General features: G+C 41.1%; 1 protein-coding gene across 2 annotated transcripts in view; it reads right to left on the minus strand.

Moving 5' to 3' along the window:
• The window catches only part of CCDC93 (CCC complex scaffolding subunit CCDC93), a 1,072,960-nt gene that overhangs the window by 981,768 nt on the left and 75,036 nt on the right, over positions 1-16,156 (minus strand). For both annotated transcript variants that reach the window (XM_085647463.1, XM_085647464.1), the window contains exon 4: positions 1,816-1,927. In XM_085647463.1, the coding sequence (XP_085503589.1) occupies positions 1,816-1,927 (112 nt within the window). The remainder of the gene's footprint in view (positions 1-1,815; positions 1,928-16,156) is intronic.

Consider the following 16,156-nt stretch of genomic DNA (forward strand, 5'->3'; position numbering starts at 1 on the left):
GGGATTGACCCGCGGTCAGAAGCCAGCTCAAATTGTAAGATAAGGGTTATATGATCAAATCTACCGACACCCAAGGTCAGACGGACTCCCGCACATACTGAGGCTTTCGGATTAGTTTTTGGGATACAAGATAGCATCTTTTTCCTGTAATCTAGCCTTGATAGGACCATAGCTTGGATAACATCTTTCATGCCCTGTTTGGGTAAGGATTGTCTGACAAGGATGGCTTGATACTCCTAATTAGCATTCTTTACCAATGAATTGATCAGTTTATGCTGGTTGGAGTAGTTGTCTAGAATAAAGCCAAGACATTTGGAGTTTCCAATGATTATAGGAAAGTAATCTAGCACAAGCATCCTTGTGCTGCGTCAAAGGAGACCTGGGAAGAAATCAATAAAACTTTTTTTTTCAGGGGTTAAGTTCGAGCATCTTATCACCCAGGACTGAATGCTAGCAAGATTCTGAGACAGAACAAAAATATCAGCAGGAGATTAAACCTTTACAAAGGAGGTGCTAGTGGGGAATATCTTGATTTTTGTAAAAAGATTTTTATTGACACAAACAGATAATACAGCATTGTTACGAGGAAATGCTGGTTTTATAAATGATATCTCCAGAGGATTCAAACAAAGGTTGTAGAGGGCTGAAGTTAGAACAGAGTCTTAAGAGACGCTGTGACGTATGTCAGTCTGTTCCGACAATGGGCGTTCCAAATTAATAAATTAGAGCGGTTAGCTAGGTAGGATCTGAATCAGTGAGGGATAGTTCCTTCAAAGACCACAAGGTCTTTCAATGTTTGGATAAGGATATCAAGTATAACAGTGTTAAATCCCACTGCGAGATCAAGCAGAACAAAAAGACAAGATTCACCACTGTCCATGATGGAAATAGCATCATAAAAGATTTGCAGAATAGCTGTTTCAGTACTGCAATCCGCTCTAAACCCATACTGGATGTGGTCAACTAGATTATTGTCCTTGACAAATTGGGTAGAAATGCTCCTTTTTATTATAAGCACATTCTTACATCAGAATGCACTTGTGAAAACAAAATACGCTAGTTTAAAAGACAAAAGTACTCTCCTATTATATTATAATATGTAATTAATTTATCAAAAACATTTACCGGTAACAAGGCCTGCCTTGAAACCAAGACCTCCCGCCTAGCAATCCCAGCATGGATTTTATAGCCCCATTTATGTTTTGCCCAAGATCTGAGAGTTGAATAGGTTGCACAGAATTTTGATGTATAGGATCTAGGTGTAGCTTTTTCAACAATAACATTCCAATGGCAGATATTAGTACCTGGAATGGTATTGAAGAATGAGTTACTGAAGAACTGCATAACCAATGGAACCTTCTCCAATCTGCAATGTGTTACTTTGTGTAATGAACGCTAGGGACAGGAACATAGTTCACACAGCACTTTGGAGGTAGGTCATAGACCTTTCTGGTCACAATACACTTAGTCACAGTAACAAAGACATTTAAGTGGGCGATCCCATTAAAGTGAATAGTGAATTCACTATTTTTTCAAGGGTGATACAAGTTTGAAAAGAGCGTGACCCCATATATGTCAATGGTGGCTCCCTATCAGAAGAGTGAATGTGAGTGAAAAGAGGGTGAATAGGGGTGAAAAGAGGGTAAATAGGGGTGAAAAGAGGGTAAATAGGGGTGAGAAGAGGGTGAATATAAAAAATGGGTGAATATGGGTGATAATCTCAAAGAGGAGATGTGTTGACAGTTATGCAATAAAAGAGAAGACTGAAAGGAGGCCATGCGCATGGTTTTATATTCTAAATACTCAGTTATTTACCTGTATAACAGGGAATATATGAATGAAATCCAATCCTTGAATCTGATGAGGCTCCAGGCGATGAGGGCACTTCATTTTAGGTAAAACAGAAACGATTTTCTCCGTCAAGGCACTGAAAAAGACCAATATATAAAAATAGGCTACATTTAAAAACCCATTCACAATTCATGGAGCAGCATGACTTCCCTAAAGTTTTACATATGTTAAAAACGCCACAAATTTAGGATAAACAAGCAGCGCTCGATTGTGGGATTGCTTGCGTAATGCAACTACATAACATTAAGCAGCAGAGAAATACAGCAACCTGTAGATTTTCTAGTAGAAAGCAGATTTGTTATTAAAATCTTACATTGTGTCATTAAAAAGAGGAGCTATAATTTATAAACAAAAGTAAATTACAGCTCCTGATCATTATAATATGCATTGAATCCTAACTCACGAACATAAATAACACAGAGAAATAAATTCAAATTCAATATTTATTAAAGATTTGGATCTCCAATGAGGTCCACATAAAATATATATACAATTATTACATAATAAATATAATAAAACATAAGTACAAATCATTTTCAGTCCATTAATAAATATCAAAACCTTTCATAACTAGTCTTAGATTTTCCCTTACATAGCATGGACGGATATTGTCAATTACCCTAATAAGTGAGATACAAATAAAGGTTCTCAGCATTAAGACCAATAAGCGGCAGTAAAGTCCTAAATAAAAACCTCTACCAAAAACAAGTGGCACAATTTTAGGTCCATACTAAACATTAGAACATTGGAATGTTGGAAGCTCCATTGAAAACAATGGAGTGCTCCGGGCTTATAATGGCTGGAATAAGCCCGGAGCTCCAACATTTCAATGTTTCTTTGTTCACAGCTCTGGCTGTGAACAAAGTCTTCAGGCAGACCCCCAGGATATAGCGGCATGGATTCGCAAATTTAGCGGCACAAATATGGAAATTTAGCGGCACAAATATGGAAATTTAGCGGCATTTTTGCGGCACTTTATTTTACTCATAATGATTCATTTTCAGCCTTAAATCATTGGAAACTCTTTTAGCAGAGTATTCCACTTTGAATAGGGAACCTGGAATATGGAACAGAGGAAGCAGCCCACAGGTGAAGGCTGTTATCCTTTGGAAATGCAATTCTCCATTTGCTTAGTATAGCAGTTATCACACCTTTTGACACATTGCGGGACCGGTGTTTTTCAATCTGCAGATTATGCAGATGGTGGATTTTGTGGCAAATTCATAACTATGCGAAATTCGCAGCGGCCGCACAGTCGCATAATTCCAGTGGCACTGACTATTAGTCCCAGAATTCAATTGTAAAAAAACCTGGAACTGGAGCATCACACATGGACCTGGGAAACCTGACAGGATTGATGGTGGCAAACTAGCTAATTTACTGTGCAAGCTATGTTTTTGTCAATAACTCTTGCTCTTTCTCATTGCCTTTGTTTCCTTCACCCTTTAATCTTTCTCACGTTTTGATGTTGTTTTCCCTTGTAGCTTACTATTGTAACCCTGACATTGTTTCCATTCGCTTTGTCTTCCACACGTGTTTATTTCATGATATGATTCAATATCCTACATCAAATAATTACGTTGCTTTCAACGTGTATATGCAATCAATTGTCTTTTATTGTACGTTTTAATATTTGCATTAAAAGCGCTTTTCTGCCCGTTTCTACTCGTGCAACAGTGATCCGCTGCAGTATTTAAGAAGTGTGTGGTAATTTATAGCCTGCTTTGAGTTTGGCATCCCCTTGAATCATGTATCCCGTAACTCAGCCCGAGAAGAGATCTGCTGCTTCTGTCTGCCGCTGCTCGTGCGAAGTTTCGTTTCGTTTCCGGAAAGACCAGAAGATACACGATTCCGAGGGGATACCCGATATGACATAACACCGGCAGACGTCAATGACCCCTTTGAAAACAGGACAGAGAAAACGTCTCCCAGTTTCACCTCGAGCTCACGACTGAAAAGTATACTTAGGCTCCGCCCTGCAAGCATCTTCCGAAGCGCGCGATTTTGCCGAGAATCACTCGGCCTTTGTTTGCATCACTAGTATGTCACCTGCGACCCACCCCCTCCTTCACCCCCCCCTTGCTGCTACCTAGCACTAACCAAGGTTTCCAACAGGTGAGTAGGCCCTTTCTAAGAGCTAACATTAAAAATAGAAATACTTTTCGCAGGCACTTTTGTAAAAATTGCGGCATTTTTACAAAAGTGCCGATTTCGCGGGCACTTTTGTAAAAATCGCGGCATTTTTACATAAGTGCAGATTTCGCGGCAAGCCGCGAAATCGTGAAATCCTGGAGGGTCTGTTCAGGGAGCCTGAGGGGATTTGAATCCCCTCGCGCTCCCTGAAGGCTTCGTTTTATTTGTTAGACCATTCTGCCCTCTAGTGGCAAAATGTTCTAATAGCCTTATAGCACTTCGTAGCAGGGTTATACCGGCTTTTAAAGTCCCTCTGCTTTGTTAAAGTCCCTCACCTTCTGCTCAGGCCTTTAACGATGCAGCGGGCCTTTAATAGCCGGTATAGCCCGCTACGGTGGGCTATAAGGCTATAGTAGTAGCTTTGCGATAGATTCCGTTTAGAATACTGTACATCACATCAGTTGCTTGGTGAAAAACAGAAAATTGTTCTGAAACAATCAGTGTATTTGAATAAACAATCCATTTTCCTTTAACAACAAAACCTAAAACTAAATATATTCTAATTTTGTGCAGAAAAGCATTAAATAGCAGCAACCACATAGGCACATTTCTAAAACATTATACAGCAACGTATAATGACAACTTATTTAGAAAAACAAGTTTAAAATAGCAGCAAGAGTGTGGGAGTACAATATATCCCAATTGTGCAAAGAACAGTTGAATAGCAGCCAATACATGTGCAAAATACAATCCAAAAAAAAGGAAAGAGTACTAGGGCTCTTTTAACCTTAAGAAGACCCTAAAGGCCAGGGATTAGAGGGAGAGCTATGTGTCCATTCAAAAGGATATGTAAAAAGTTAAAATATATTCATAAACTCGTTAAAAAAATAGAATAGTTTTAAACAAACTGCTTCGTTCTTCGGGCAAAAGAGAAAGTCACGGGCTGAAGTTACATTTTTAATACAGTTTTGTAAAAACATCAGACGAAGCCAATGCCTATGACTCAAAACCAATGCTGGGCAGACAAACAAGACATGATCTAGGTTCTGAATGCTCAGCTCACAAAAGTTGCAGATTTTTCCATTCATCATGAAATGAGACCAGTTTGCTGTTAGGTCATTTAAAGGTAAAAGGTTCAGGCAACATAGGGTAAGCCATCGTTGAATTCCATGTTCTAGATTCCATGATAAATATTTCTGAGGAATTCTAGGTTAATGCAACCAAAATTGAATATCTCTATTATAGTTGATCTTACCACCTGTAGTTTTTAAAAAGGATTTAAATTCTGAAAGCGGGAGGGTGATCACTGATTCTTCTTGTGCACAGAAAACTTTTGGTGTTAGAGAAAAGTCACGAGAAAGGGAATATTTACCTACTATACCACCAAACATTTCTTGGCACATGAAATCTCTTAATGTGTATGACTCACTAATTTTTAACTGATATCCCCAACGCAAAATCCTGGATAAACCTTGGATATAGGAGCTTATCAAGCCAAATTCCAATCTAATAGCAGCTATTGGGACTAAAGAGTTAAAATTACATAATTTACGTACAATCTGGCCTTCAATCCTACCTAAAAAACTGCAGTCCTTTACAGGAATTGATTCAATAGCATAAAGCAAACTCAGAGGGATTTTTGCTTTAAAAACAGTGAGCAGATGTAAAAAATGCCTTCGACCCAAAGCACCATAAAAAATACGCAGGCTTTTTGTGTGAGATGCCGCTTCACAAGAGCTGTGTTCGATATGAAGTTTATTCTTCGTATTGCCTGCTATCAGTTTCCCTAAATAGAGAAAGGAATCTATCACCCATGACCAATTTTCCACTTAAAATTAAATAATGTTCTACTTCTGTTACATTTCATGATTAAACGTCTGCTTTTTGAAACATTAATCTTCAAGAAGTGTGCCACTGTGTATTTTTGTAATGATAACAGCTTTTTATTCAGCCTATTAGGGGTTAGGTCCATCACTGCTATATCGTCAGCATACAGGAGATAGGCAAAAGAACGGCTGCCTATGTTTGGTGCATCTCCCTCTAAATGAGAAAAGCATTTGGGTAAATCTGCTATATATAAGGAAAAAAGCAGCGGTGCTAACAAACCTTGTTTCAAACCATTTTCTATGTGTATTACCGATGATAAGCCTTGGTTTCCTCCCATTAATACCTGGCACCATGTTTGAGAATGTAGGACAATGATTAAAGATAGCAGAGGAGAACGCACACCCATTTTGTGTAGTTTTCTCCATAGTAGTGGCCGGTCTACCTTATCAAAGGCCGTTGAAAAATCTATTAAGGCTGTGTATATGTTTGACCTATGAAAAATCGTGTATTTCTCCTCAATTAGTTTCAACATGGAGACGTTATCCAGGGTAGAGTGATTTTTCCTAAAACCAGCTTTTCTATAGGGAGGACCTTCTTCTCCATCACCCATTCAGTAAGGTGATCAAGAATACTACGATCAAATATTTTCCCCACTGCGTCTAATAGAGCATTTGCCGGTAGTTACCTGGATGAGGTCTATGGCCATTTTTGTACAGATGGATTAAAATACTTCCAGACCAAGATGGGGGTGTCCTCCCCTGAGAATAGCAGAAATCAAACAGTGGAGTGAGGTAAGTAGCCCACAACAGAGGTTCCTTGTTAATTACTGTCATGGGAATTTCATCAGGACCCATTGTTCCTGAGGCTCTCATTTTTTAAAATAAATCCTACCACTTCACTCATTGAGGGCGCATAGCTGAATATAGGGATTTCAAACGAATAGGGTAAAGCGGGGGCAGAGCTGGCAGAATTAGGATTCGCAGAGTCGAATTCTACCAGATGGAATTTCCATTCCTCTTCTTTACTAGGGATGGGGAGGGATTTCACTGTTGTGCCGCAACAATCAGCGATTCTTTCCCAGTACCTTTTAAAGTTATTTTTTGAGGCCTCCTCTTTTAACTGTCCCATACGGGGTCTTCCTTTATTTGCTTTAAGGAACGTTTTCCCTCTGTCTTTTCCTCTTTAATAGATTTATTAAGTTACTTCGTTAGAGAGAAAAATCCAGGAACTGAGCCCTCACTAATATATTTATTTCCCTATTAATAGAAAGCATTGGGTTAAAATACGATCTCCGTTTGGCTGGAACATGCGATGATTTACATGATGTAGCCAAAGAACCTGCATTATGAGAAAAGGCTTCAAATACGTCAGATTGAGAAGAATATCACAACCCAAAATTACTAAGTGCTGTTGATCTCTAATCAAAACTGTTAATGCACACACACAGAACACACAACGTATTTCACCAAATACCTGAAAATAGGTATTTGGTGTCCCATTGCGCATACGTCATACAGACCTCTCATTCATGCCTATCTTTAACATAAACGGGGCTCCAGAACCACCTCTCGTGAAAATACATGATCCTTTTCCTCAATTAACCCCAACGCACCTCCAATCTCAAGTGGTTTACTGCACAGCTCAGCCACAAGTGCAGCACCACCAACTCCAATCCCAAATGACGTCGGTGACACTGATGACATCATCAATGACATAATGAGGTTCCTATCACTTGCACGTTTTCACATCCAAATGAAGTGGACCACTTCCCAATCGATATGGATATAGCTGGACTCCAGCTCAAGGCTGGCATCAGAGGACTGAAGCAGAGGCCAGGAGAGTGCATCTAATGGAATTACTCTTGCGGGGTGAGGGATAGCCAATTTAGTAGCCCACAGAGGCAGCACCGCACTCAGAATAGAGTGGAAAAACCTAGGCTGCCCTGTCCCCTCATGCTACACCAGGAGTTACCTTCTCTGCAGAGGACTTGCATGGGATCATGCAACAGTCACGATAAGACATAAGAATGGCTGGTGCACAAGGCCTGGCTTGACAAGGCCAAGCAACCTGGATTGTTACATAACCTACTGTATGAAAATCTAAGGCCTTGGGGAGACAAGCTTGGCTGGCGAGTCCTTGCTATTAAATAGGACTCAGAGCCAGATAGCTGAAGGGTGAATCCCTTCATTTAATCATTTTATGTGTTCACTTTCTCACGTTTATTTTAATTGTACTTTTCGTTATCAGTAATGTACAGCTCACAAGGTAGCTGAGGCTGAATTTGGGGGTTGCGGGACCCTGGTTTTACTTTTCCACTGCCCACTTGCTTTTCGGATTAACGCGCGGCAGATCGCCCAAGCCATGCCCCCCTTGCATGGCGGGTTATTTCAAGGGCTCCACAGAGGATACCCACAGCTTTGCGGCATTGGAGAGGAACCCAATTTTACTTTCCTTGTAGGCAGCTCGCCTACCATATGTTGGGACGTGCCTGGCCCCCTTAATTCTGATATCTTGGCAGCCAGACCTGATGGATTTGCCATTTACAGACAAGGCAGACTGGCCAAGCGTGGCCATTGTATACAGAACAGACCTAGCAATCAGCTGCAAGCCTGCCAACCTCCCCTCACTGTGGAGCAGTTTCTTTCAGCATCGAAGTAACTAAAATCCAAACATTTATAGGGAAGGTCATACACCGCCCACCTGGTCCCAGATCAGTGTTCCCCCAGGAGATTAGCAGCCTTCTGGAGACTAACATTTTATCTACTGATTACACAGTCTTAGGTGACTTCAATTTTTACTTAGAGGCACACCAAGGGCAAGGACACCGGAGCACTTCTTCAGACTCGGTCAGGTCTTGGCCTTTAACAGTTGGTAGCCAGCCCTACACATCAGGCAGGGCATACCCTAGACAGTATCTTTACCAATAACATCTTGCTAGGCAATATAAGAATTCTTCCTTTAGCTTGGTCAGATCATAGTGCAGTCTTATTTGACATATATCTCAACTCAACGATCTTAGCACTAAAGTCAGACCGACCATATCAGCCTCCTGGGCCTGGCACAAAATCCAACCAAACCTTTTGCCAAAATGCTAGATGACTCGCTTCCTGGATTCTCTGAGGATCTTGACACAGCAGTCACCAAGTATTCACTATGGCTAGACACTGTTGCAAGCTCCCTTGCACTGGTTAACATGGTCAAGTTCAAGTGACTCAATAAATCAGCCCCATGGTTTTCAGATGAGCTTAGGGCCCACAATCAAAAGTTGTAGAAGACAGGAGAAGAGATGGAGGATAGGCTACAATGAGGAGGAGAAGGCCAAATATACGAACTGTTTGGCAATTTATAAGCCGTTGATTGTAAAAGCTAAAGCTTCCTACTTTACTAAAAAAAGATGGAGGAAGCAAAGAACTCTACAAAAGAATTGCTCCAAATGGTCAATAAGTTGACAACGGACACAACAAAAAATGATTAGGACACCAGGCAATCCTTTTGCAATACCCTGTCCAATTTTTCCTTACAAAAAGTTGAAGTGGTAAATAGTTGTTTCTCATCTACGACCCCTAAACATTTAGTGATAGGTCCTATTCCATATCCTTAGCTGAGTGCACAACTCTTAGTGAGTGTGCACTGGCCACTTTAGAGGAAGTCACAAGACTACTTGGATACGCAACATCCGGATCCCCGCAGGATGCCTACCCCCCCCACAGTCGCCAAGTTAGTGGCAGAAACCATTGCCTTTAAGTTCAGGACCATCTCTCAATTAATCTGGCTCCTTTCCCTCTATGAGGAAGAAAGCCTCAGTGCTTCCTCTCTTAAAGAAAGCTTCTTTGAATACAAGGGATCCCAACAGCTACCTCCCCATTTCCTGCCTCCCTCTGCCAGCAAAGACTGTTAAAAAAAATATGAACAAACAACTTGTTGAGCACATTCAATCTAAAAATCTCCTGGATTCCACTCAATTTGGCTTCTGTGGTGGCCACAGTACTGAGGCTTCTCTGATTACGGCTACCAAAGAGATTAGGTTGTCGCTCGACCAGGGTGAAAGGGCAGCCCTAAACCTGCTACATCTATCAGCAGCCTTTAACACGGTCAATCATGGGCTGCTGATGTATCGACTTTCCAAATTCAGGATCTTTGGCACAGCCTGGGACATGTTCAATTATTTTCTCCTCGTAGGGAACTGACTGTCCAGCTGGGCAAATTTGTTTCACAGCCATTCTCCCTCCCATGCAGTGTCCTCGCTCAGTCAGACGCTCTTTATTGTGTACATCACCCCTCAAGTCAGCCTAATAAAATCCTTTGGTTTCTCCCTTACATCTTACGCAGATGACACCCAAATCGGCGTCTCCCTGGCCAGCATTGGGCCTAGATTTTGTGACTGTATGCAGGCAGTTAGCACATGGTTGAATAAGAACTACTTGAAACTTAATGCAGGAAAACCCGAAATTATATTGATCGGAGCCCAAACCTCCTTTTGAACCCCTACGTGATAGCTAGAGGAAATGTGCCCTCTTTTCTGACCGGTTAGCAAAACCCATCATTTTGGAATCCTTATCAATGAAAGACTGAGCTACATCGACCAAGTCAATGCGGTGACCTCCTCTGCCTTTTTTACCCTCAAGACAAAAAAATAGATCTTACCCTTTAATCCAGTGAACCTCCAGAAAACCATGGTGAGATCGCAGAAAATGGCAAAACTAGACTTCTGCAACAGTCTGTTTCTCATCGCACACCAATACTTATTAAATAAACTGAAGACTCTGCAAAAAGATGCAGCAAGATTCCTACTGAAGTGTCCAAATCCATAAAAAAAACTGCACTGGCTCCCCATAAGAGAGAGAATCCCCTTCAAAGCACTTTGCTTCGTCTACAAGGTACTACATGATTCAGGCCCTGCTTTTCTACAACACTGCTTCCAATGGTATACTCTAGGCAAGTCCCTACGCTCGACCTCAGCCAAATTTGCAGTTATCCCCAGGTTTAGGTGGGCTGCTTAGGGAGGCAGACGTTTCGTGCTAGTGGCAGCTAAAGCTTGGAATGCTCTGCCACTGCACATCAAAGAGTCTCTCAATCTTCTAGCTTACAGGAAAGCGTTGAAAGCCTTGTTGTTTAATACCACCTAGCCTTCTTTTTTCACGTTTCCTCTGCACTATTATTATTATTATTACTTAACATTTCTACAGCGCATAGCTACCCAGAGGCATCCCAGCGCTGGCAGAGAAGGAGTAAAAATGGAGGGAGGGTCTGCAGACTAATGTTTTGAAATAGCCATGTTTTCAGATGTTTCCGGAAGGTGAGGAGATGAATCTCCGAGCGTAGCTTCAAGGGTAGGGCGTCCCACAACCTGGCTATGCTATAAGAGAAGGAGCTGCCCCACTACAAGTTCTCTGAATTTTCTGCACCACGGCCAAGCTCATACTGGCGGAGCTGTGCAATCTCTTGGGTTGGTAAAATATGATAAGAGAGTTAAAAATGGTGGGGCCTTTTCCCATCAAGGTTCTGTGGGCTATGCAAAGTACTTTGAATTTCACTCTTTCCAGAATCGGTAGCCAGTGAAGGTCTTTCAGGCATGGCTTCGCAGGTTGCGTTCTTGGCACTCCAAGCAGCATCCTTACCGCACAGGTCTGGGCCACTTGGAGTTTCCTACTGGTGGCTTTGGGCACTCCCAGCTACAAGGAGTTACCATAGTCCAGGCGTTATAGGACCAGGGCCATGACCACCATTCTCCTTGCCCAGCTGGGGAGAAGGGGGAGAATTGTTCTCAGCATTCTTATAATGCCATAACACGTATCTACCACTTCCACTGCTTGCTGTTCAAATTTAAGTGATTTGTCAAGCCACACTCCCAAGCTTTTGATCTTAGGCTCTGGCGTGGGCGCTTGTCCTAGGCATGTAGGCCATTGTAGTTTAAAGACAGTGTTAGGTAGATTGCCCAGATACATGATTTCCCATTTGACGCCATTGAGCCTAAGGCATGAGTTTTGCATCCATAACGCTACCTTCTCCAAGCCTGATTCTAGGTCGGAGGGGGCATTAAGGCCGTGCTTTAAGGAAACCACTAGCTGGGTGTAGGTGATGATTTTTATCCCAAAAGGAAGGACAATGTCCGCTAATGGTCACTACCAGTAAAGCTTATTGCCAAGATACCCCAGGGGAATCGAGCGCTCTATAAAACTAAGTAACATAAAATAACATCTAAGACTAAGATATAAGGACATATTTACTTTTGAAAGAGTTTGTATTTCCTTATTATTTTTTGGTTTATTACCTTTATAATGATCAAAAAACACCATTCTACTGTGACACATTTTACACCTCAAAATAGATCATCGATATTTTGTAAGATCATTGACCTAAAGAAAAAAAGGCTCTTGATTGTAGATTGTGTCCATCATTTCTTATTATTATTCTTCATTGATTTCCAAAGGAGTTGGCTTGCTTATGAATAGAGAGATCTTCAAAAAGCGTATGTACATTAGCCTATACACAGCTTGTGTATGAAAATAAATATTTAAAAGGGTATCACTGAAGGCTGACTTTATTTTAGTCAGTATAAAGGTAATAAACCAAGGAATAAAAGGCAAATACACACTCTCTTTAAAGGAAACCGGCACGATAAGAGGTATAGTTAGCCCAATCCTATTAAAACTGTATTCTTTCCCACCCTTCATCCGGTTATAACTATTGATGCATTTCTTAGTGGAAAGGAGAGTGCCAGGCTTTCTAAATACTTTCTAAGATACAGGACATGTAGGCATGCCAGGTTGATGAATAACTTCATCCTGGACAGGCCACACAGAGCCTAACCGAGAGCATGCTAAGCACCAGTGTCTTATGTATTCCACAGGGAGGCATATCCTCTTTTTGATTTCTATGACAGGGATCTGAACTGTGCTGCCATCTCCATTCACCTACTCGCTTTGCAGGAGCACAACAGCTCTGTTGCATTGATGTGGACTAATGCTTGAGAGTGGAATATGTAAATACTCTCCGGCGCCATAGGTGGACACTGACGATAGTGGTAACCCACCCAGTAATCCACCAAGTCGAATATATGACTGGTATTTAGTATTCTGAAAGCAGAGTGACAATCTTCTCTGGTCCTGACAAATGTCCGTGAACGTGAGAAAGTCCTTAAAGGGCTGAAACTTGTTGACCCACTGAGATAGGGTAGTTCTTAGCCCCTGTCCTCGCACTCTTTTAACCCTATCCGATGGGGCACCAGAATAAAAGATTTTTTGCCAACCAGGAGACAGTTCCATTGACACTATAGGTTCCTTTTTGCCCTCTGCCCCTTACTCATTAATATCATCGTCTCACTAATCAAAACTCACGCTCGGGAGTTGTAGCCCACCCAAGGTACCTTGTGGTCCTTGTGTGAGGAGGGAACCCAATGACGAAGCATGTCACCGTCAGGTGAGTGAGGGTTCTCGTCCTCGTATTACCAAACTTACAATAGTGTGCGAGACTGATTAATATGAAGCACACCTCTAGCGAGTTCACTAGGCTCCAATAAGAACATTGAGAAAGTAGAACAGCGGCAACCCAAGTTGACCTTTGACCCTAGAAGATTGACAAGAACTGGATGTCCCCTTATTTGTTAATTATCTACATCACATGGAATGACCTGGGGCAACAAACAACCTAGATTTCCAGTGGTTAAGGAGATATCTGTATGAGAAGTTAGAGTAATAGGCTAATTATCACTACAGACGTAACACTCTTCATGAAATGTTGAATTTACTTTGTTGATTATGAAGAAAGAATGTGATTAAAAGCTTTAATAAGAAGTGATATGAAGAGGTAGATTGGCGTTTGTTTTGGGAGAGGTAGGCCCTATTGTGTAAGGCATTGTTCACGAACACAGGGGAAAATGTGCTATTTTTGTTATTTCTTGGGAATTATGAATCCAGTTGAGAGGTTTGGGGTTGCAATGCCCAATGAATGTCGGGAATTGCAATGTGGGAGTGGGAAAGGGATAGTGGCAACACAAAGAGGGATTATGCTTGCAATGTATTACAAGTTCTGAACTTTACTTCACAGAAGGCATGAAAAGAAGCAGCAGGTGAAGAACTGCATCAAGGTATCAGAATGATATTGATAATGTGTTTCAGGCAACTGATTTTTAAGGATATCCAGGAATACAAGATGGCTGAATGATGCCAGTAAGGCAAACAGACTCACACGTTCCCTGATTAGACAAACAATATGTATCAATTCTACAAGAAAAGCATTTAGCCCCAGGAGCAGAAAGAAACTTTGCTAGGTGGTGGATATAATACACAGTCTAAGGCAGTAATACTTAAACTGGGGTCTGTAACACCTATTGAGGTGGTTGCAATTATTTAAAAAATGTAATATTACCAGATTAATAAAATATATATAAAAATAAAAAAGCAATATGCAAACTGAAGACTTTAAAATGGTCTGTAGATTTGAAGAATATTAAAATTGGAGGCTAAAAATTAAATTGATTTCCACAGCTTGATTGATGTCATTAACACACGCACAACATACAGTGGTATGTATGACTGGTAACCTCAGTTGAAACACTCACAAGTACTGACAAAAAGAGCATACATTAGGGGCAAGAAAGAAAAAGTGATAGGCTAAACTCTAGCATATTGCCTTGTTTGTTAGAAAATAAAACCACATTTTCAAATGCTCCAAACTATTCATTAAAATTGAAAAAAATATTGTTTACATGTATTATTTGTGAATGAAAAATTCAAAAGTGGGTGTGTTTGTCTGATGTATACCTTCTACTGTTGGTTTGTGTATTGTTTTGATGCTCAACCAGTAGAATTTACTTAGGCCTGGGTCTTCGGCTTCCAATTGTGATTCAGGGGGTCTACAGAAGTCCAAAGGTTAAGAACCACTGAACTTGGAGAGTAGCTATATTGAAACGAAAGGATCAACTTTCCGACAGACACGGTCAATTGGAGATACAGAGGGAAGAGGACTAATTGTGCAGGGCTGGTTGGAGACAAACATGTAACACTCTTTAATACCTATGAGCCAAATATGGCTAACCCTAATTTTTCTGCAGGAGTTGTTTATGCTTTAATGTAGGCTGAATCATTCTCAATTTGGGTTGTTGACTTTAAGGCAATCCTTAAATCCACACCAGATAAATCTACCACCATAGCTAGATCACCATCGACAACCTTGCAGGCATGTGCAGGTCGTTTACAGAAGCATGAATTGGTGGAGATCTGGTTTCAAAGAAACCCAAATAGGAGTAGCTGTACCTTATAATCCTCAATCCACGATGCATAGACTATTAGCTTCTCACAAGCGATTCCTCTACCTGGGTAGCAGAGATTGAGATACAGACACATACGTTATTGGACCACTCGCTGGTGGTTTTGGCACTTCGCACCCCTGCCATTACACGGAGCTTGGCCTTTCCCCAAACTGGTGCTTTTAGAGGCAGTGTTTTGGAATCAGAATAGGCAGGCTATCACTGAGTGCTTTCAATTAATGTGCCTAGTTCGGGTAAGTATTAGAGGGATCTGAATCGTGAAACAAACTAGTGTGCTCCAATCTATTCAAAGTACCCTAGCTAGATTAATGGGAGAGATTTGAACATTATCGAACACATCTACTAGAAAAGCCTGGGAAAGTAAATAAATATAAAGGAATTCAGGAAAGAGGCAGATCATGAGGTAATTTAAACAAAAATACAATGGCTAGGCAATAAGGAGAGGAGAGTGCTCAGATAACAGCCTTGCTTGAATATTAAATCTTTAGTGGACCTCACAGGAGGTAGTCAAAATCGAAAATGACACTGGTGCGCACTGAAGGAGTACACCTGGCATTCAAACACCATTTACTAAATAATATTACTGGTATTACACATCCCACAATAGTGTAATCAGTGGCAGCAATTATTGCCCATTTGGCAAGGGTTGTCTTGGCATGGTTGGAACAACATGAGAGATCCACTGATGCAGCTCATTAACAGTATCTGAGATAAAGGATCCCATAATGTCCATGGCTTGGGGAAAGGCACTTGGTAGTGATGGCTCGATGGAATAGCAAAATTCTGTCCCCTGCTGCCTCTTGGAAATGTTTGCAACAGCGACATGAGGCGGGAACTCTCTGGCTGTCACTGTGTGAAGCAATTATAATAAGCCTAGGAGGTGGCCTTCACTGTGCTCTTCATACAAGTCACTGCAATGGATGACTATAGCATGAAAATATTGGGAAATCTTGTACACATGAGGATCTTTTCATACGTTGCAGGCATGATACTCCTGAGCAGGCCAGGTCTGTTATCTAGCAGCTCTACAGCATACAATCCACAAACCCCTTTCACTCTTGTACATCAAATTAAACT

This window comes from Triturus cristatus, chromosome 3_2, assembly GCF_964204655.1.
Source record: "Triturus cristatus chromosome 3_2, aTriCri1.1, whole genome shotgun sequence".
NCBI classification, from domain to species: domain Eukaryota; kingdom Metazoa; phylum Chordata; class Amphibia; order Caudata; family Salamandridae; genus Triturus; species Triturus cristatus.